General features: G+C 40.4%; 1 protein-coding gene across 6 annotated transcripts in view; it reads right to left on the reverse strand.

The window, feature by feature from the left end:
• The window catches only part of NEIL3 (nei like DNA glycosylase 3), a 192,743-nt gene that overhangs the window by 25,881 nt on the left and 144,785 nt on the right, over positions 1–22,077 (reverse strand). For 3 of the 6 annotated variants that reach the window (XM_059909545.1, XM_059909544.1, XM_059909550.1), the window contains exons 1-2: positions 14,841–15,072; positions 6,303–6,430 (exon numbers count right to left, since the gene is read on the reverse strand). In XM_059909545.1, coding sequence (XP_059765528.1) covers positions 6,303–6,430; positions 14,841–14,996 — 284 coding nt within the window. In that variant the 5' untranslated portion in view covers positions 14,997–15,072. Of the gene's footprint in view, positions 1–6,302; positions 6,431–14,840; positions 15,073–22,077 lie in introns of those variants that run through there. The other 3 variants (XM_059909548.1, XM_059909547.1, XM_059909549.1) reach the window with 1 other exon arrangement.

A 22,077-nucleotide genomic window follows, 5' to 3' on the forward strand; every position in this document is an offset into this window, starting at 1 on the left:
CCCTAAAGTGGATTCTAAATCCCTTTCTATAATGAAACTGCATCTACATATAAAATCTCAAAGGTTAAGACCCAATTCAAATGCAGGAGTAACCCCAGTAAGAACCCCAAATCAAATAAGTATGCCTTTTTTTGGTCTTATAAATCTATTCAGGTGGAAATGTGCATAAAAATAACTATTTTTATAATAAATAAATTTTATTTTTATGAATTTTTATGAAATAGAAAAATGTTATGATAACTGAGCCCCAATAAACCAATAAATATTGTGTTTATTATTAAGTACCCTTTATCTTAAACTAAGAAAAACATATCAGTACCATGAAAATTTTCAAGGCACAGTAAATACCTGTACTGTTACAACAATTTTCATACTGATGTTTTATAAACTTGGACATATGCCCCTATTAACATTTGCATTCCAGAGTCAGATTTGCTTTCCAAGATTCCTCATTATTATCAAGCCAGTTTAGGAGAATTTTATTAGATCCTGATTTCTATCTCTTGATCCTCTCAAGCTCCATCCACTCACAATCCAACTGGCTACCTGAGACCATTCACCCCGCATAACATGACTGCCTGCCCACGCGGGGCTTTAGGCCCAGCCGGGAGTGGTCTCTGTCCTCCCTCTGATCCCATGCCTTTCACGCAGCTGATTCGGGAATGGACACCTGGATCAAGCTGGATTCATCAGCGTTTTCCTGAGGAATTTATCTGGGACACAGAGAGATCAGTTTCTCGTTAGGATTGGGAGATCGATCATGGGAGCTGTCTATGGTAATGTGTCCTGACATGGGCACCAGAAAAGCCGAGAGGCCTGTTTGCAGAGACACAGACGACAGTAGATGTCAGCGGGGAACAGAATCAAGAAATGCAGACAGTCCTCATGGCACTTAGTCTTTGCTCCCAGTTCTACCTGAAGCCTGACTGCATTATCTTCCGCTATCAAAAGACACCCATATCTTATAATAAATAATTAGTAAACTTGTTTAAGTTGGGCTTCTGTCGCTTGCAACCAAAATTCTAATATAAAAATTATGTTCAAACTAAAAATTGAAGTGATAGTAAGAAAATTCCTCTAGTTAGAAATAACTGCCTGAAACAAATCAATAAATAAGACCCGACACTATTTTAACCACCAGCCACATTCTTCCTGGTTATCACTAGCAGAATAATCTGAACATCCTTAACCAAACATAAATAGCATCAACAACAGTATTGTCACAGGTTCAGACTAATGACAACTACACATGCAGATGAGGCAGTTGCTTATGAAAATTATCAAGTGGTCAAAAGTGTCATACGGATACTAGCGTGTAAAATAGTTGAATATGAAGACTGTAAAACTTATGCTGGGAATTCAAGGAAAGAGGTTATAAAAAGAAAGGTATGGTCTTAACCACGTTGAAAAGGAAAAAGGGAGTTCTGCTTCTGCTTAGGACATAGGAGCTAAAAGTGAATGTGGATCCTACCCTAACAAGGAGAGAAAAATCACAGTATTTACGAAATCCTAAATTTTCTCGAGCCCACCAGAGACAGGACATTGCAGGCAGCCGGGTGAAATAAATTCCAAAGAGTGACAAGCCCCTCTGTGGAAAGACGTCACACACAAATTATTCCATCTGGGGAAGAGTACGGGAGAAAGAGACAGCTACCGTAGAAATGGATAAGAAGAAAACAGCTAATATTTTCAACAAACTTCTAAATAGTGTGGCTAGTATGATGGTTTAGAATCTCTGGAGCCCCAGACACAAGGAGAGTGTGCCCTCACTTGTAAGCTCTTTCCCACGGGCATCCACAAGTTAGCTGCCCACAAGTAAGATGTGAGTCATGGCAGGGGACCTGAAAGAACCACCCTTGGTGACATGGGACCTGCCTGCATGAAACCCTGTCTCCTTGCTTCTTGAACATGCCTCTTATATGAAGCAGAAGTCTTAGAAAGTTTTAAGATGCCCTAGCCAATAGAGAGGTACAAACAAAAAGCCGCCTGTCCCTGAAGGAGTAACAGGAAACTTCCTGCAGGCAGAGGAAGTCTTGTGCCAGGTAACAAGGATAAGCAAGCAGTCTGCCACTGGGGAGGGAAGGAAACCCTTCTGCCTCCAGGCCCAGGCCAAGTGCACTGCTGTTAAGAACTAGCGGAAGCAAAAGCCATCTGCCTCTAGGCATGAGGCAGGGAATCAGCTTTCCCGCAGACTCCTACAGTGATACAACGAGGCACCAGTCCCATGGGAGAGAGCAAGGAAACGCTCTCTGACCTAAGGCCACCTACACCGGGGAGGAAGCACGGCTGCCTTAGGGAGGAGAGGGGCAGCAGCCTTGAGAAAACTGCAACCCTGAGGCCCACATGCTCAGGGCCTGCCCCAAATTAAAGCTGGTCTGGAAGAAACCAGAACCTCTGTCTCCCCATCACGAACCTCTCACTGAGTAACAGGCAACAGCAGTCTGCCACCGGGGGGTGGGCTGGGGGACCTGAGTGTGGAGACTCCCTTAGGACAGGAATATGCAGGGTAGGTAGTCAGTAGGTAGCTGACTAAAAATATGATGATACAGCCATAGAGTAGAACACTTTGTGCACATTAAAAATAATAATGTACATTTTGACACTGACCAATGCAATACGCATGTTATGTAAAAGGGAAAAATATAAATTAAAATTCCTGTTTATATAAAAATCATAACATGCAATATATAATTCACGCATATGTAATATAAACTATATATGGTATATATACAATTTATATTTTATCTATGACATTTACAAAAACTGTTGAGTGGTGTTTTTTTTAACAGTAGTAATTATGGGTGGTATCTACTTTTTCCTTTAGATATTTTGGAACTATCTTAAGGTTTTACAATTGGCTTATATATGACTTTAAAATATGGGAAAAACTGCAATAAAATAACGTGTACTGTGAAAAGAAGCAAGAAAAGGAAAGCGGCAGAACTAGTGACCCTGTAGGCTGTCAGGTGCAGAAGGGAACGTAAATGACTGCGGTAAAGATTTCCATATTTTCTCCAGTTACACATGAAAGCATTATGGTAATTGAAATACAAAATAAAAGCTACTATTTAAAATATTAAAAATATGTATTTTTCTACCTGTAGATTACTTTAATGGTCAGTTTTCTTAAATTGCAAGTGACAGAGACCCAACTCAAAAAGTTTAGGCATTAAGGGATATTTGGTAGTTTATGGAGTCTTAGGAAGGCTGAAGAATCACACTGCAGGAAAGGCAAGAATGTGGCTGGATCTTAGGAACAGAGGGAATTAGGGGCTAAAATGCCTCTGGGATTCTCTCTGCTTTATGGAGGCTGGCTGTATTTTCCATCACCTTGTCTTTCTGGACAAGCCAATGGCCACCTACAAGTCTTAAGGCCTCACATCCCCAGCTTTCCTCCAACACAGAGAGCCTAACCCACCTCAGCTCCTGCTGAGAAGAAGTTCTTCACAGAAGAAGTTCTTCACAGAAGAACTCGGGTTGACCCAATCGACTACGTAGGAGAGAAAGTTAAGTAAGATTATGCGAAATTCAACTTGAATTCTTTGGTTATTGCGACCAGATGATCAGTTTCCAGAGGAAATGCTGTCCCCAAAAGATAAGTGGGCATGTTGGACAAACAGTAGGTATTCACTACTCTAAAGTACAAAATTTCATTTAGAGTCCTTATCACACTCCAACTTTTCCTAACATGTTATGTGACAGATTACAAAACTATGTTTAAGCTCTAAAACCCTCTTATAAGTAGCGTATCATGGATTCCTTAAAGACTTTTCAGCAAACCAGAAAGAACTGTCACATTATCTTTTGCATTTCTCTTTAGAGGATCATATCACTCAAGCTCCAATAAATTACAAAACTGATTATGTATAATGCTTCACTAAAATGGCAAAGCCTCCAAAATATTTCAGATACAGTTTCTGGTCTCTGAGTATGCACGTAATTGCAAACAATTGGAGTCACATAAACCATAAGTTGGAAACACCAAAGTGTTTTAGAAAAGATATTCATTTAAAAAATATATATATAAGTTCACGATATAAGCTGCATTCATTTTGATTGAAAATAGCAGCTTGTAGGATGGGCATGTCTGGGTGAATAGAGTTACAAATATATGCACACATAGTACCGGCAATACACGCACTCATGGTTAACAGAGATTCTATTTGGTAGTGGGATTGTGAAGGTATAAATTTATTCTTGTTTGTTCATTGTTTCTCAGTTTGCTCTAAGGAGTATTTGATACACATTTAACAAAAAATTAAACATGACTCTTTTTTTTTTGTTACAGATGAAGAGCTTCTGTAAAGTGTTCAGAAAGAGTATAGGTATTAATCACAACTAACACCAGATCTGCGCTCCTAAAATAAACGTATATCAAGTCATTTTTATTGTTTTCTGGCACTATTCCAGAGCACTTTGATACATCTTTTAGCAACAGAAATAGTCACTGTCTAATTTGTATCTTTCTGAAGTGTGGATTTTACACGGCAGATTCCCTTCCAGAGGGCTAGGCCTGTATTCTACTTTCATAACAAATGAATACCAGGAAGATTCATGGCCCGGCCTATAAGATGTACTAAATCCATGGGCAATTTTAGTTGTGAGAAGCTGCCTATTGAGGGAAAACTGTGATCATTAAGCATGTTTCCTGCTATCGGCTTTCTAAAGAGCAGACCAGCCTGGTGGGGAGGAAACAGAGGTCAGAAATGAAGACTACATTTCTATCTCACGCTCACAGACCTGCAGCCTTACACAGGACCCCATTTCGCTGACACTGCCATCCATCCTCCCAAGAAGCACAGGTTAGGAGAGCATTTTCGTAACTTATGTTAAACTGTGAAAGGGCATACAGGTGATTTTAGGTGGTTCACTTCATATTCAAACAGCTAACCTGCCAGTGACCTTGAACTGTTATGTCACACAGTGGTCACGGCAGTAGGAATCGCACTGCTCCCCAGCCATATGCTGAGACACGTGCTCGCCAGGGGCGGTACTAGTTCACTTAGTTTGAGGAAACAACTGCCTTTGTTTAGAACTTCATGGAACACTTGCTGACAGCTCTGCACTGAGAAATGATTCCCCCCTTTATCAGTCTGGTGGAGAACACTTGATAAAAACCTCCCTCTCGTGCTATAGAAATAAATCTGCACCTCACAACAGAGAATCAATAACATATCAATGTTTTCAACTATCTTACATGGATCCCATTGTGTCCTACTGTTTGGAGCAAAGAATTTTCAATCACATCAATCAATCTATTACCACAATAATGTAGCCTGCGGTAGATCACTGCTGCCTGAACCGGGAGGCGCGTGCTGATGCTATCAATTCCAGACTAAGAAAAACCACGGAGGGACAACGAAGGGACAACGCTGTCCAAGGGCAGCAGCTACTGACAATGAAGAGACCACGTCAAAGGAAAAGCAATCACGTAAAGTCTGAAGTACTCTAAACATGCAATAGATGAGATGCAATAAATAACAATCATAGAGTCATATTATCTCTTTGCAACCATTATTCATCTTCACTTAGAAGCATGGGGTCCAGTAACAGAACTTTCAAGAAGGGGAAAACTGTTTAATATCTTAAGGAAACATTAAAAAAGATTCAAATTTACAGTTTGCAATAGATTAGGCTAAACTCCGAGAAGACAGATTTGACAGACATATTAATCCACAGGCCTTTTTTTGTATTTTTGGCAAAAATTAGATAGGTGATTACATACATTTTGACATTTTTATCATTAAGTCAACCAGTGTGTTAGCAATGAATTTCCATAAGCACTGTGAAACAGCAGAGAACCGGTTACTTCTGTGCAAAGTTTTGAAATCTATAAATAAGTTTTCATTTCCGTACGAGGCTTCAGAGAAAGAAGAGAGAAAAATGTAAAAATCTAGAGACATTCACACCAAACGAGGAGCTGTCATAAATATAAAGAGAATAATGTCGCTAAATGCAATAAATATTTGGTGAAAGTGAGAGGGGAAAAGAGCGCCCTAGGGAGTGTGAGGAGGAGCAAAACAGAGCTGTAGTGCTCTAGCATCCCCTGGGAGGCCCTGCCAGACTAGCATCTTTTTTTAAGAGAAATAAATTGACTAACCCTCCAAGGAACAATGACATCACAATCTGTTCTTCTTCTGCTTATTGCTTGCCATGATAGAATCTCAACCTCTTGTATGAGAGCTCTCTTAAAAACGGAGTACTTTCTACATATTTCAACGTGACATGCAGCAAACTGCAAGAAAAGCCTTCTACACATCTTTAAACACAGAGATACGACGTACTGTACAGATTTACCTTACCGTAAAGCTTTTGGCCCAAAGTACATAAAGAGCTCCTTCCCCAAAGTTTCCACGCCACTGTAAATGTGTCCATTAAACAGTCTCAAGAAATTCTGGCTGGAATCTTTATTATTATTCAGTGCAGCAGCCTAGGAGACAATACATACACATATGTAAACACACACAAACTCGAAACAAAAATCATAATTTAATTCTTAATTTTTTATATTACTTCATGCCCAGGTACATCCAATGAGAAGAATAATCTCCAACAAGTCAAGTAACGTAATCAGCTGTTTACATACATTTTGTCAAATTACTAGGCAGTCATTTGAAAAGAGAGAGGCCAAATAAAAATTAAGTGGAAAAAAAGTCACTGGCACACAATCAAAATGAATTTTCTTCCAGGACCATATCGCTCTGTGCATATGAAAAGCACAGAAAAATGATGTGAATGTTTCAAAGCTAAAAACTAGGGCACAGAGTCTTTCATTTCCAACGTGCAGCCAAGGTCCTCGGAAGAGCATTCAGATACAAACAGCTAAAAATGGTGGATAAAATATGAAAACAAGACATTTTGACTTGTAAGCCAGTAAGGAAGAATAAGAGGTCACAAGCCAAGTAAAAGTGAGAGAGAACCCCAAAGGTAAGAAGCCAGCTTTTATCAGAAAGGCATTTTACCAGATATAAGGAATGAGAGCTTCAATTTCATGGTCTTGTGGGATACGGGGGATCAGAGATAAAGCCTGGGGTCCCCCTGAGGAGGAGAATCTGATTTGAGGTCTGCGCCCCTCTCCCTCCCCAACTGCAGTGTTCAGAATAAAGGAAAAAGAAACCCACTATTCCTTCTCCCTATCAGCATGCAAAACCAAACAACATATTGTTAGAATTACAACATATGAACTGAACATTATCAAGAAGATCAAGGAAATTATAAACATAAAATCTCAGTTCTTCTGTGGGTGAAGGAAAGGAATGGGTTGAGTTTAGATATCCCTTGAGAAGCCCTGCCAACCTATCATTTTTTTTTTTAAAAGAAATCAATTGACTAGACTTCCAAGTAACAATGACATAATGACATAGAAAATGATGACATAGATAATGCTCTTTTTCTTAAGCTGGGCAGTATGGATACTGGTATCATAAAACTATAAAACAGTTTTAGATACTGTCTGTGAGCAAATCACAACTTTCCTTCCACTTATGTTAGGATGTTACCATTCAGTGATTCTCAGACTTTTGGTTTACAGACATCTGTCATCCTATATATTTAAGATGATATGTTCATTCTATTCTTTGACTAAATTGGTCCTTGTTTAAAAAAAAAAAAAAGACACAACTGTAGTATTTAGCTCAAAGGGATAAAGGAATAAGAGATGTTAAAAAGAAGAAAAAAAGATTGCAAATTGCTAGGGACTAAATTGTGTCCCCTCCAACACTCTTTACGTTGAAATTCTTACCCCCATTGTGACTGTATTTGAAAACAGGGCCTTTAAGAGGTAATTAAGGTTTAATCGGGTCATAAGGGTGGGACCCTGATCCAATAGGATTAGTATCTTTATAAGAAGAGACACCAGAGAACACACTCTCTTCCTCCTGTATACTCAGAGGAAAGGCCATGTGAAAAGAAAGTGGTATCAGCAAACTAGGAAGAGAGCTTCACCAGAAACAACTGGCTGGAACCCTGGTCTTAAACTTCTAGCCTCCAGAACTGTAAGGAAATTAACTTCTCTGTTGTCTAAGCCACCCAGTCTGTGGTATTTTGTTATAGCAGCCCAAGCAGATGAAGGCATGAACAGACACTATTCTTCCACTAAATCCATTCACAGTTGTAATGGCTACAGCCAATGCCAAACTTTCCCAACTGCCTGAAGTTCAGAGAACCGGCTTTACATCTCTCCTTTGCAAAATAATAACTGCGGAACCAATCACAGACTTAGAGAGACCAATGAACGAATGCACAGGAGTAATTAACAGTGACAGCCTTGCAGTTCTGCACGAACCAAAAAACAAAAAAACAAACAAAAAAAAACCTGTGGGAGAGTCTAGCATCAGGAACTACAGACACGTGCCACCATGTCCTCAGAACATTTGCCTCCGATTTCTCTTCTCTTTCTTGGATGAACTCTAGTGCCAATCCACTGGACCACCAGGGAATTCCCAGAATTCGTTTTTTAATACTTGATGAGGTGCTTGGGTTTAAAATGACATGTTAGTATAACCTCTTCCTTGCTCACATGTACTGTGTGTCCCTCTCTCTGGTTCTGGAATTTCCCCACTGGAAAGAGGAATCATCTTGAGGTTTTCAACCTGCCAAACCCAGCACAGTGCTTTCACCAACCACTATGATGGGACTGAACAAACTGAATGATGATCTGTCTTGTGTTTCTCTCTTATTTGTCCATAAGCTCCTGGGGAAAAGTAGCTCTGGTGTTTAATATCCCTGGGAGCCTCACACAATGCCTGGAATTCAGGAAACATCTGTGGGATTAATCAGATTCCTCCTTCTTTCCCTCTTAAAAATGAGTGTGGCTTTAAAATACAGGGTTGCTGTCTTCCCCACCCATCACCCTCATCTTGCTTTACCTTTCCCAAGGTTTCTTGGCAAAAACTTCTACTCTACCACCTGTTTTATCTCCTTTGAAAATTATTAACACCCTAGTCTCTTATTTTCTAATTATCTTCAATGGAGTGAGGCTTAAATGTAGGAGGACCAAATTCTCATGACTACCAAAAGCTAGATGGATGTAAAATACTATATTTACCAGAGCTTCCCATAAAGTAAAAAGAACTTTATGGGAAGGTTTAGGAAAAGATTAATGTATTTTCAGCGACCAGTCCCAGCCTGTCCTGGTTTTTATTTTAAGATGTTTACTTAGCATTCAAATGGCTGCTTTGAAAACATCTATTCCAATACCTTATTTGGGTTTTGAGAGAGGTGATACAAAAAGATCTTTTTATCCAGTTGTCTATCATGTGAGCACTTGACCAAATCCCCTGATTCCCAGTACACTATCACTTCTAAAATAATCAGCTTCAGATAATATACTCAGGGCAAAATAAAAATTTCAACTTATAATCACCCATCTCAAGCACCGGCATGTATTTTTACTGTTTTTTAAAAACTCCATTTAGGGGAAATTCTGGTGTACCAGTGATGGTTTGTTCCATTTATTTTGAGAGCGCCTGTGTACAAACTGGGTAAGGCTTTTGCAATAAACCATAGATTTACAAGATATTCACTTGTCCTACTGTGGAATCTGGGGTTATCACCTCTTTGTATAAGCTTCAGCTGTCCAAATTCAAAAATTAATTTCCACAAGCCTTATTTTTGCTGTAACTATACACAATGGCCCAATATATACTTGACTTTCTCATTTTGGCCCTTATAATCCTATTACAGTATTATTTGAACATTTCATCCTTTTTTTTTTTTTCCTGAAATAGAGAGGAAAATCTCCATTGCCACAATTTTAAGTATGATTGAGAAGGGTTCACCTTCCCATTTTCAAGTGGCTTAATATGAAATCGTCAAAACAACATATATCTTCAGAGACAGCACATGATTTATTGTGCTGATTACCATTTATCCTGCCTATCCATGGGTGAACAAGGAAGATGAACTTTTCAGAACAGAATAAGGCTTTTCCATAGATAAATGTTTCAGCTCTAGTGCAGTTACGTATTTTCCCCAGAGAGGAAGAAAATAATACCATATTTACATTCATAGTCTGTCCTCCTTTTTGTCTCCCACATGCTTTACTTTCCTAATACGACAACACTTTCAGCAATCAGAAGTCACTTCTCTACCAATTTAAACCATCAAAGAACCTAATTTTAAAATGGTCTCTAAGCCCCCAAACAGAGGTCTTTAGGCCCTTTCATCAAAATATATTCTACAATTTTGTAAGAGCAGAGGTTATAAGCGCTTACTCAGAGGCTAAATGCTTTATACACAATATGAGGGCACCAAAAGATTACACCCCTTCATAAGGGAATAGGTCATGCCTCTGATAAATGGGTCTGGTGAAGACAGCCCTGATGTGGGAGAAAAAGGAACAAACAATTACCAGGACGTTTACTTTACATTGCTAGGCACTAAGCTCAGAGTTTTGTATGTCCTCTAATCTAATCCTGACCAAATAAGCAAAGATGTAAGTATAAGCACCTCCAGCTGAGGAAGTAACAAAGGAGCTGGAATTCAAAATCAAGATAGTCATGTGTTCTTTTCCCTACATCACCCCCAATACTTTGTTGTTTGGTGAAAGCTCCAATGGCCATGGAAAGTCATCTCCCTGAGTTTCCTCACCCGTAAGACTGTTCCCTGAGTTTCCTCACCCGTAAGACTGTTATCTGATCTCTGTTGACCCTTGTTCCACGACCCCATATAATGCCGAGTGCTGATAACAATGATCCTGAGTCATCAAGGTGAAGCCATTATCAGTAGCCACTGAAGAAGGTAAGCAGGGACTGCAACGCAATTTTAAAACCCCTTTTTGGATTTAAACAAGTAAGCTTCATTTAGCTGGAAAATGAATCTCTCTGTGGATTAGCTCCTTCCTTTACAGAACGGCAATGAAAATGAGCTATGATTCTTTCCCCCCACTATGAAGAAGAGAAAGGAGGGAGGAAAACCTTTACTATGTGGCTTCACGATTTTCTTGTCATAGGAATTTCCATTTAACATACATAACAAAATACATACTCATAAAGAAAGATTCTGAACTGAATCGATTTTTAAATCCTTCATCAAAACTACTTTTGCACTATTCAAAACTTCGCTCTTCTCCATCCAAATGTTTACTAAACGCCTACTCTGTTCAAGGCCCGTGAAGGGCAGATCAAGATGAGGAAGAGCTCGCTACATGTATCAATGCCTAAGGAGTGATGGAGTAGCCAGAGGATCGCGTTTCACATGAAAGGAATACTTATAAATAAACTGTTTCATATCCTGTTTTGTGAAAGGAGATTGAAAACTCATGCAGATTACACACCAATTTCACTAAAATATTGTATACATCCAACAATTAACATCAGAGGATTGACTCTTCACAGCTCATTAACCAGACATGTTCATTTATATTCCAATGTTGTTTCGTACCATAAGGTTCCAAAGCTCCAACAAGAGTTTTATGCAGTGTACTTACAGAGTTGCATAATTTTATGCTGACAAGACAGTGGATCAAAACTCAGAGAAATAATATAGTGCATGCAGGACTAGCAAATGCCGGGACCTTCTATGGCGAGCCTTTCTTCTTCAAAATGAGGATCACTTGTCACAGGGAGACATGCCTTAAAACGTGTTCTCTATGAACTTCAAACTGCAGCAAAGAGGAAGGCTATATGCCACAGTAACTGGTTCATTACGGCGGTAGCTACGGAGGTGTTTTTTTTGGTACAATGATTATCTGGAGTTTAAATCATTTATTTTAAATAGCCAATTAATATTTCTTTAACTCTCCTTTGTATTTTTTCCTGTTTATTGCAATATAAAGAAGACTGTATGCAGTTATTTTTCAACTGCTGCCTTGTGAAAACTAATGACTTCAAGCCAGTAGCAGACACCTTTAAATAGCTTTAACTCTGGCATAAAGGCCTAGAAAACACGGGATCATTACCTGTTACAGTAATGATCATGCCAGAGACCTGTGACAACCTACCATGTTTTGATGCAATTTACTATGGATCTAACAACCCTCTAAAATGCAAAGAACCCTTCATGTTGATAAAGATTATTATTTTTTTAGATCAAAGGCCCAGAAAGTGAAGCCACGGCAAAATATTTAGAATATTCCCAATAACCACAAAGGGATTATTCATTCCACACTGATTTTCACAAAGGGATTATTCATTCCACATTGATTTTCAAAGCCAGTTCCCACAGAACCAGATTCCTGATCCCAATCATAAAGACCTCTTCTAACTTTTAATACCTCTTTACGTCAAGGTATTAAGCATAACAGCTTTATGTTCAAGGCTTTTTATTTAAGGGGTATAGAGCTCATTTAGTAATGCTTCCAAGTGATATTAATAATTGCCCAACCATTGACTAAGCGTTTGTATTATATTACCAGGCTGCACTGTGAACAGGGGAATGTAAGCCATTAGGATTATCAAATTAGGTAAGAGAATCAACCAAACTGAACAAAACTAAAAATGGTGGCAGACACAGCCAAAAACCTAAGGTCTCACTTCTCTGGTTAATCAGTAATCACCACTATATGCCGAGCAATATGGTGTTCCTGACAGTGAATTAGCCATTTTCCTACTGCACCGTTTATAACTGAGGGGATCTATGGTTAGGAGTGTAGGCTTTGGAGTCTGAAAGCAGGGAGGCCAAACCCTGGTTCACCCCTTCCTAGTCATGTGATCTTGATTATTTAAATTATTAACTTAATTATTTAAACTCACTCTGAGCTTCACATTCCTCATCTGTAGAATCAGGTTAATCCTTTATCATGGGGTTATTATCTCTAGTAACGAAATGAAATGGAACAGTTCTTCAAAAGCACTTTACGCCTTGCTACTAAAGATAATCACAAACTAAAGGGAATGTGCATGCTGTTTGGGCCTAAATACCAATGAGGTGATGTCTAGTTAAAACATTAAGTGGGATGCTCACAGAAGGAAGTTTATCTAACTCATCTTTGTATCCTCGGGAGCAAGCTTAAGACCTAATACAAAATGTATTATTGTTGAATGATGTCAATGATGATATCCGTAACATATTCATGCCACAGTTACCAAGCCCTGCTGCCTTTACTTCCGAAACAGTGACTCTTGTTCCCTTCTCTTCACCTCCGCCACCAGCACCCTCCTCCAAGGTCCAGGCGCGCCGCCCTGGATTCCTACAGTCCTCGTGTAACCGAGGGAGCTGCGTCTACCCTGCCTTTCCTCCACTCTCTTTATTTTACCTTTGCAAGGTAGAGTGGCCTTTTCAAAGTGTCAATGGATCTTATCACCCTTCAAAGACCCCCATTACTCCTAAAATGAATAGAGTCCCTACCCAGGTCTACAAAGATCCGCAGCGTCTGACTCCAACCCACCCATCCCAATCCTGTCTTATTTCAAACCACCTTCCTTCTATCTCATCCTCCCTTTTCCAGCCCCACAAGGTTTCTTTCGATCCCTCATACATTCGCAGCTCTCTTCCCTTGCTATTCTTCTGCCTGAAGCGTTCCGCCCGCCACCCTTCAGTTCAGGTCTGCATATCTCCTCACCCTTCATACCTCAGCTTAATTGTTACTTTCTCAGCAAAGCTTTCCCTGAACTTCCTGTAAGTTCTTATGGAACCGTGTATCTCTTCTTTAGAGAAGCTATCAATTTATATTTCTTTCTGTTCTTACTTAATGAATGTCTGTGTATCTTCCCAACTAAAGAACAGACTCCACAAGATGAAGTGTTAGTTTCTGTTCCCCAGGTTCCTTGAGTATTCAAAATTTTGTTGAATGAGTGATTTTCCTAAACGTTAATATTCTTAAGAGACCACTCAAGATCCATCTCTGTGGCACCCTGAAATGATTTTGAGAGAAACGCTACAATAAAAGAATAGGTGCAGAGTACTAACTGACATATAAAGTCAAAAATAAATTAAATACAAGGGCAACTGGAAGGAGATGCAAAACTTACTCTTTTTCCAAGTTTGAAAATGTATTTTCTCAGACTTAGAACCTCATTTCTTTCAAGTTGTAAGCATATGCTGATTTCATAGCAGGCAACTTTTTCTTCCGGGACCAAAGGCTATGGTGAAGCTTTGCAGGAGAAACTGAAGTACAGCGCAGAATGCATGCATCCATGAAATACAACCATCCGTACATCTAAAGGGCTTTTAAGGCACGATGGCTTAACCAGAATATTTTTAGTTCTAAATTCTCAATTCTCATTTAGTTCTAAGTTCTAAATTCTTACCAAATGACTACCACACCATCTGGAATGCATGCCTGAGTGGCAAGAAGCTGTGCTACAATTTCCTTTAAAAAGCAATAAATTCACTTAAAGGAACCAGAATGGGTTTCACTGCCCCTTCATCAGACGGCAATATTAATTTGAGTGGGAAGGTTGGTGCTAAATCTTCTATGTGAAATTTCAGAATTATTTATTAGTTGTGATACATTTTCAATTGCAGAGTATTAGGCAAGCGAGAAGCTAGAATTGTATCCTACAAAGCTTACTGTCTTAAAAATGTGAAGGAAAAAAACACGTCAGGGGGTGCGGAGATCTGAGAACATTAACAGCAGAAAATGCAGCTCTAGACAGAAGGAATCACCTTTCGCTGGGCTGTAAAGAAGTGACGTGACCCGGGATAAAACACCTTCCGTCACTCCCCGCCCGGGCGTCTCCACCGCACCCTTAGCCCAGCGGCCCAGCAGCTCTCAACTGCGCAGGCGCAATAGCACGGCCTTCTCCCTCCGGTGAAGTCAAGGTCAGCTTTCGGGAACGCGGGGCCCCAGGGAGCCTGGACCAGAGCAAAGAGATGACACTTTGGACCCTGGAAACCCGATGGGGTTTTTAATCCACTTCGCCCTGCTGGTCCCCTCGCAAGATATGGGAGCGTCTCACCTGTGAGGAGCCCGCAGCGCCAGAGGCCGAGGGCGGCGAGCCGGGCCCCCCCGGGCTCTGCAGCGCTCGGCCCCGCATGTCCGTCACCGCCTGGCCCGGGCGCACTCGCGCCCGAATCTTCTCTCCATTGAGAGTACAGCCCGGTCCTTCCACCATCTCTCGGGCCGCCCGGTGCCCCACTAGGCTGCACGGCCCTGCTGCGAAAACTGCCGCGCAACCTCACCCCTGCGCGGGCGCGTACCTCGGCCGCGAGGAGATTCAAATCTCGCGCGCGTCCGGCCCCGCCCCGGAAGCCCCGCCCCCGTCCGCGGGCCGCGCTCCCGGGCGCAGGCGCAGTGGCTCAGCGCCCCGGGCCCGGACGCGGGATTACAGGCAGCGAAACGTGAGATCTGGCGCAGCCCACCTACCACCCACCGGGGCCGAATCGTAAAAGCGGAGGCAATTGGAACCTCAGAAGCTCCAACTTGTTCTTTGCTTTGAGGTTTTGCCTTTGTCTTTGAGCTACTCCGTACACCATTTTGGACCTTATCCTCTTATTCTGTCCTAAAATCCGAGGTTGCCTGGCAGGCCTTTGCTTGCCCTCTTTGGACGTGGGTGGGCGCAGAGGGAGTCAGAGGAGGGTTTTAAAGCAAGCAGCTTTTGCTTTTTCTCGTATAGGTTTAGCATGTCTTACAAAACGTGGCCTCATATGCCAAATATATTTTAGTGTGTATATTAAAATCCTCTTCATTTTTTGATAGCTGAACTAAGCGAGACCCTACCCAAATTCATGCAACCCTTCTATTTTGGGATGAACGCTATTTGAAATTGCTTTGTAAAAGTCAGGGCTCTGTATAAATTTGAGGGCAATGCATAGCTTTTCAAATTTACACAAGGATGTGTGCATGTAAATACATAAAGATAAGGACTCCATACGATTTTTTAGAAAATGAAAAAATCTAATCATTTTTGAAAATTAAAACAGCACATTAAAACAGTGTCAATTTATAAGTGATTTAATAAGCATACCACTGCTGTCGTTAACCAGAAAAATATATGTAGTAGAGACTTGAATTACAATATATTACTGGGCTTCCCTGGTGGCGCAGTGGCAGAGAATCTGCCTGCCAATGCAGGGGATATGGGTTCGAGCCCTGGTCCGGGAAGATCCCACATGCCGCGGAGCAACTGGGCCCGTGAGCCACAATTACTGAGCCTGCGCGTCTGGAGCCCGTGCTCCGCAACAAGAGAGGCCGCGATAGTGAGAGGCCCGCGCACCGCGATGAAGAGTGGCCCCCGCTCGCCGCAACTGAAGAAAGCCCTCGCACAGCAACGAAGACCCAACACAGCCAAAAAAATAAATTAATTAATTAATATTAAAAAAAAGAATATATTACTAAAGACTTGAATTCAAAAATTTGAAAACTAATAAGTCTTTCTGTAGGGAGAGATCAGTGGTCAAAAGTTAGCTGGATCAGGTTCAGAATTTTTTGTACTTCCTTGCTTAATTGTTTTTTGTTTTTTTAATAAATTGATTTTATTTATTTTTGGTTGCGTTGGGTCTTCATTGCTGCATTGTGGGCTTTCTCTAGTTGCAGTGAGGTGTGCGGGTTTCTCACTGCGGTGGCTTTCTTGTTGCAGAGCAGGGACTCTAGGCACATGGGCTTCAGCAGTTGTGGTTCGCGGGCTCTAGAGCGCAGCCTCAGTAGTTGTGGCCCATGGGCTTAGTTGCTCTGAGGCATGTGGGATCTTCCCGGACCAGGGCTCGAACCCGTGTCGTCTGCATGGGCAGGCAGATTCTTAACCACTGCGCCACCAGGGAAGCCCTTCTTGTTTAGTTGTTGTTTACTCTTCTAGGTCAAGTTACTAACTAATCAAGGAAGAATCCTATTCCCTACAACCCAGATTCAGTCATTAATCTTTACCCTTTGATGGAAGACAATCCTCATACACCTTATTCACGTTTACCTTTTTATTCATTAGTTTTTGCTACCTAACAAATTATCCCATTTGTTATTTCAAAGTTTCTGCAGGTCAAAAATTTGGCAGGGGTCTGGCTCAGTGGTGCTGGCTCAGTGCTTGTCAAGCAGTTGCAGCCAAGACATTGGCCAGGGCTGCAGTCATCTAAAGGTTTGATTGTAGCCGGAAGATCCACTTCTGAGATGGCTCTCTTGCATAGCTCTTGGCAGAAGGCTTTGGTTTCTCATTTTACGGGTCTCTCCATAGGGTTGCTTGGCTGTTTTCCTGACATGGCAGGCGCCATCCCCACCGTGTGTGATCTAAGCGGGAAGGCAAGGAGGAAGCTGTACTGTAATGGCCTTTACTACCTTGTCTCTGAAGTGGCGCGCCCACACCTTCACTCCTTCAGTTCATTAGAATCCAGTCATTCTTTACAGCCCGCAACGGGTAAAGGAGGGGAATTAAGCTTTATCCCTGGAAGGGAGGAGTATCAAATAACTTGTGAACATATTTTAACACCATCACAATCTTCATTCATCTGACTGATTCATCGTGAACTTATTCTCTTTAGCTGTTGTGTACTGGGGCACATTTGGATCAAATAAAATCTTGAACTTGAATTAGGTTTACCATTCTCCAGAGAGCTGAGTAAGAGCTGGGGAGTAACACTGAAGACACTGAGAGACGTCACTGATGTGCCCCTGCAAGGCCAAGCCAGATTTTGTTTATCTGTGACGAGACTCTGAGTCTTTGGATACTTCTCTTTTTTATCCTTCCTTACGTGCAATTAAGAGCGAAATCGCATGCACTCTGCATCTGCAGTGTTTATAGACAGTCATCCCACCATTGCAAGCAAACCTTCCCTCGTATAGACTCGATTTCTTCCTAAGCGTTATTTATTACTTGATGACTTTATGAAAGTCATTCATTTTCTCTAAAACACACTTTTTTCTTATGTAAAATAAAATATACCTTTCCTATAAACCTCTACATGATTTTTTTTTGGTTTTAATTCCCAAGTAGCATAACATATATGAAAGCACTTTGAAAACACACACTACAAATTCAAGGAATTAAGATAAATTCTATTTGCTCTGCCCAGAATATGCTCTGTTTCTCGGCTCATGCTGTTATTCTCACCTTTTTGTAACCTTGTCTTCATCCCAGTTTACTGAAATTCTCCCAATTTTTAAGTCCTAATTGAATGCATATCCTCTAAGAAACCTTCCAGGTACACTTTACAAATGAAGAAACGGAGAGGGGCACGGAGAGGTTAGGTAACATGCTCAAGGTCACAGAGTTGGGATTCAACCAGGCAAGCCAAGGTCTTAGCCAAATGTTTTCACCAACATCACTTACATGACACTAGCCCTCAATCAAATATTTTTAGGAACAACTTATGAAATGGTGGTTTAGAGGAAAAGCACCTTTTAGTCAGCCTTATATGGGAATTAAAGACAATCTCAAAACCTTCCTTTAGCATATTAAGTTTTAACATATTCTGGATAATGAAACTTTGTTTTTACCCTTCTCCTTACAAGGTCTGTGTGCAGATTTTTAGTTGGAATGATAAAAATGTAGCATGGGGGAAATTTCATTAATTTCTGTGTTTTACATAAACTACCTGAATATATTTAACAGGTAGAGAGATAACATCCATCCTCTCTGAACACCCTCTTAATTTTAGCTCTGAATAGAGGAAACAGTCATTAGTGAACATTACGTGCAGGTGTTTTCAGTGGTATTTACTAAATACCAGTTTATACTGGTATTTATACTCCAGTTTATACCCATTAAGAGAAACTTTTAACGTTAGATTACAAGAAGAATAAAATGCACAGCAGCAGAAACCATTTTTGACACTTTCATTGTTTGAAGCATATACCAAATGCTGGGACTTTGCAAAGCAGTGGATTTTGTTCCATTGTGAAGGCTGGAAGTGCCAGGTGACAGTTTTCTGCTTGCAAAGTCAAAATCTAAAGTGCAGAATCAACCATGGGCTTCTGGGTAACTCACGAAACCGCCCTGACATACCTAGCCTTTTCACAGTGATGTGAAATCTAGGATTGGGTGCTTTGATTTTGCCAGATTCTCCATGGAAGGGATTTTTCTAATTTATTTCTTAATTTAAGCATATTTAGTAAGCAAAGGTAGTTTCTGAGCATGAACTTAATTTGGGGGAAAATAATAACTAGTTGTTAAACAATCATAAAAGAGCCCAGATAACCTCTTTGTGAGAGGTTCTCTCCATGAGAGAGGATAGGAGAATTAATTCATTTTCTATTTTGAAATAGAAAAGCAGGTTATTTTTTGTCAATATCTTGGAGCAATATTCTTCGTCGGTCTCAGGCACTGGAGAGCGTATTCAAGTTGAGGCATGAAATCCGCCATTTATTCATTCATTCAAAAAGCAATGCAATTCTTGGGCACCTAATTTGTTGCAGGAAGAGTGCTAGATCCATGGATACAGATATAAATCAGAGATCTAAACAGCCCACCAACTAGTGCAGCGAGAAGAGGAAATAAACACCAGCGTGCCGACAGGTAACCTCAGGGTGCTGCCGGCAGACACAGGGAGGAGACCTCGGTTTTCCGACATCTCAGCTAAATTTTGAGGAGACGTAAATAAAAGTTTGTTGCATAAAGGACAGGAGAAGGGGATTTTTAGGCAGATAGGGGGAAACAGATTTTACAACGCCAGGAGGTGTGAGAGAACCTCATATTTGGGGGATCCACAAGAATATCTGGAGGACAAGAGGATAGGGAGTGAGGGCAGATGGGGCCAAGAGAAGTCAGCAAAGCCAGACGATGGAAAACCTGAATGGTGTGCTAAGAAGTATGGGTACTCTGTTGAAAGTAATAGGGGAACAAATAGAGAATTCTATGCAGGAGATGGACGTGCTTAGCTTTGCTTTATTAAATGATCCCCAGAATGGTGTGAAGCAGTGGGTCTCAACCGGTGACATCTGGTCACGACTAGGGGGAGAGGTACTACCGGCATCTCATGCGTCGAGGGCAGGGGTGCCACTAAATATCTAACCACGCGCAGGACAAGCCGCCACAGCAGATCGTTAATTACCCGGTCGAGAAAGTGTTACCAGTGCCAAGGCTGAGAAAGCCTGGTGCGGTAGGCTGAATAAGGCTCCCCCCAACCCTAACGTGTTCATGACCTAATCCGTGGAATCTGTGAACACGTTTCCTTAAATGGCAAAAGGGATTTGACAGATGTGATTAAATTAAGGATTGTGAAATGAGGAGATGATCCTGAATTATCTGAGTGCACCCAGTGTAATCACAAGGGTCTGATAAGAGGGGGGCACGAGGGTCAAAGACAGAAAAGGCAATGCGAGGACAGACCCAGTCAGTGAAGGAGATGGATGACGCTTCCGAAGATGGAGGAGGGAACGAGGAGCCTAGGAACGCAGGCGACCTCCGAAAGGAGCAGCCCTGCTGACTCCTTGACTCCAGGCCAGTAGGACTGATGTTGGACTTTTGCCCTTCAGAAAAGTTAGAGAGTAAATCTGTGTTATTTAAAGCTGCTAAACATGAACTACTTAGAGCAGCAATAGGAAATTAATGTATCTGTCTCGGAGAACAGGACAGATGGGAAGTGAATCTTGATGCAGAATAAACAGTAAGCAGGTGTCAATATTGCCAGGCACTTATCTGAGCACTGGAGATACAACAGTGATTGAGGCAGAAAAAAAATTCTACTCTCTTGAAACCTATAGTTTTTTTTTTTTTTTGTATGTGCGAGTTCTTTTTATAGTCCAGGAAATAATGTCTGTATAACACTAACTTCCTTTCCCAGTCCATCACACATCAGCTAACTTCCTCTAAAACTTGAGAGTTTTACTTTTGATTTATTCGAATTTATCAGTATTTTACATTACGATTTGTGCTTCCCCCCTCTAGCCCAAGGTATTTTAATGTCATAAAAATACCTTCCTACATTTTTCTACTAACTTTGTTTATAGTTTTATTATGATAGATTATTATTCCTAATTACCCACTCACTTCTTCATATCACTATTATTAACCCGTTCCTACCACGTGTCCCTATAAAGGAACAGACTTCACCACACCATTGTCAGGACAGGCCACTGGACTACCTTTGGCTGATGCAAGTTCTTTTATCTGATCATAAACTTGCGAGGGAGAAATAAAATGACTACTGTTGGAAGCCACTGAGACCTGGGGATGGTTCGTCATGCAGCTTACCCTCGAGAAATTTGACTAAAACATTTATGTTTACATTTAGGCCCTTTATCTATGATGCCATCATTGTTACATGCAATTATCCTTTGTACATAAGTCTGTTTGGTCTTTCTATTCTGTGTCATTGATCTATCTGTTCGGGTACCAATTCAACACTATTTTTAGTCCTGTGATATTGTGTCTTAATATTTCATGAGTTTCCACTTTTAGTCTTCCTTCTCAAAATTATATTAGCTTTGTATGAATGTGTAAACTTTATTATATTCAAAACCAGTTTCATGTTCTCTTGCAAATTCTGAGATACTGATTGTATATATACATTTAGTTTATAGATAAACTTGGGAAACCGTTAATAGCTTTACAATGTTAACATGCCTTCTTTTATTAAGGTCTCATTTGATAAACTTTAGAAATCTTATAAATGTCTCTGTGAAGATGTCATGCTTTCTTCGTTGGTCTAATTCCTAGGATTTCATACTTTGGGTTGATATTTTGAGTGGCATATTATCTTCTCTTATATTTTTAGTTGGTTTTTACTATGTAAGGTGCTGGACTCCAGTGTAAAGTATACCCAACTGAGGAAGAGAAGAAAATATTAGCGCTTCTATAAATACTTATTTTTTATTTTATTTTCTTTTAACATTTTAATTTTTAGGCAAATAGTACCTAATGTATTAATACATTAATTCTATAATAATAATTATTATTATAATAATAGCTAATTTGTATGAGACACCAACTTTGTGCTATTCAAATGCTTTCCAAGTATTAATTCACTTAATCCTCACAATATCCTAAGTGGTAATTTTTTTCTTCTCATTTTATAGGCAAGAAAAATGAGGCAGAGAGTGGTTATGTAAATTGTCTAAGTTCACACAGGTGTAAATGACTGAACCAAGACTTGAACCCAAGGCAATCTTGCTTTCAATCTCTACACTATGTTGTTTGTAAAGTACATAACTGCAGTTTATAAATAAACACTGGGATCATACTGGGCTCATAAAATGAGTTGGTTTGCTTTTTGAAGATAAGAATTATATGTTTTTTAAAGTTTTATTTATCAAATTTTAGAGGAACCAAT

Source organism: Balaenoptera ricei, chromosome 21 (assembly GCF_028023285.1).
Source record: "Balaenoptera ricei isolate mBalRic1 chromosome 21, mBalRic1.hap2, whole genome shotgun sequence".
Classification (NCBI taxonomy): Eukaryota; Metazoa; Chordata; class Mammalia; order Artiodactyla; family Balaenopteridae; genus Balaenoptera; species Balaenoptera ricei.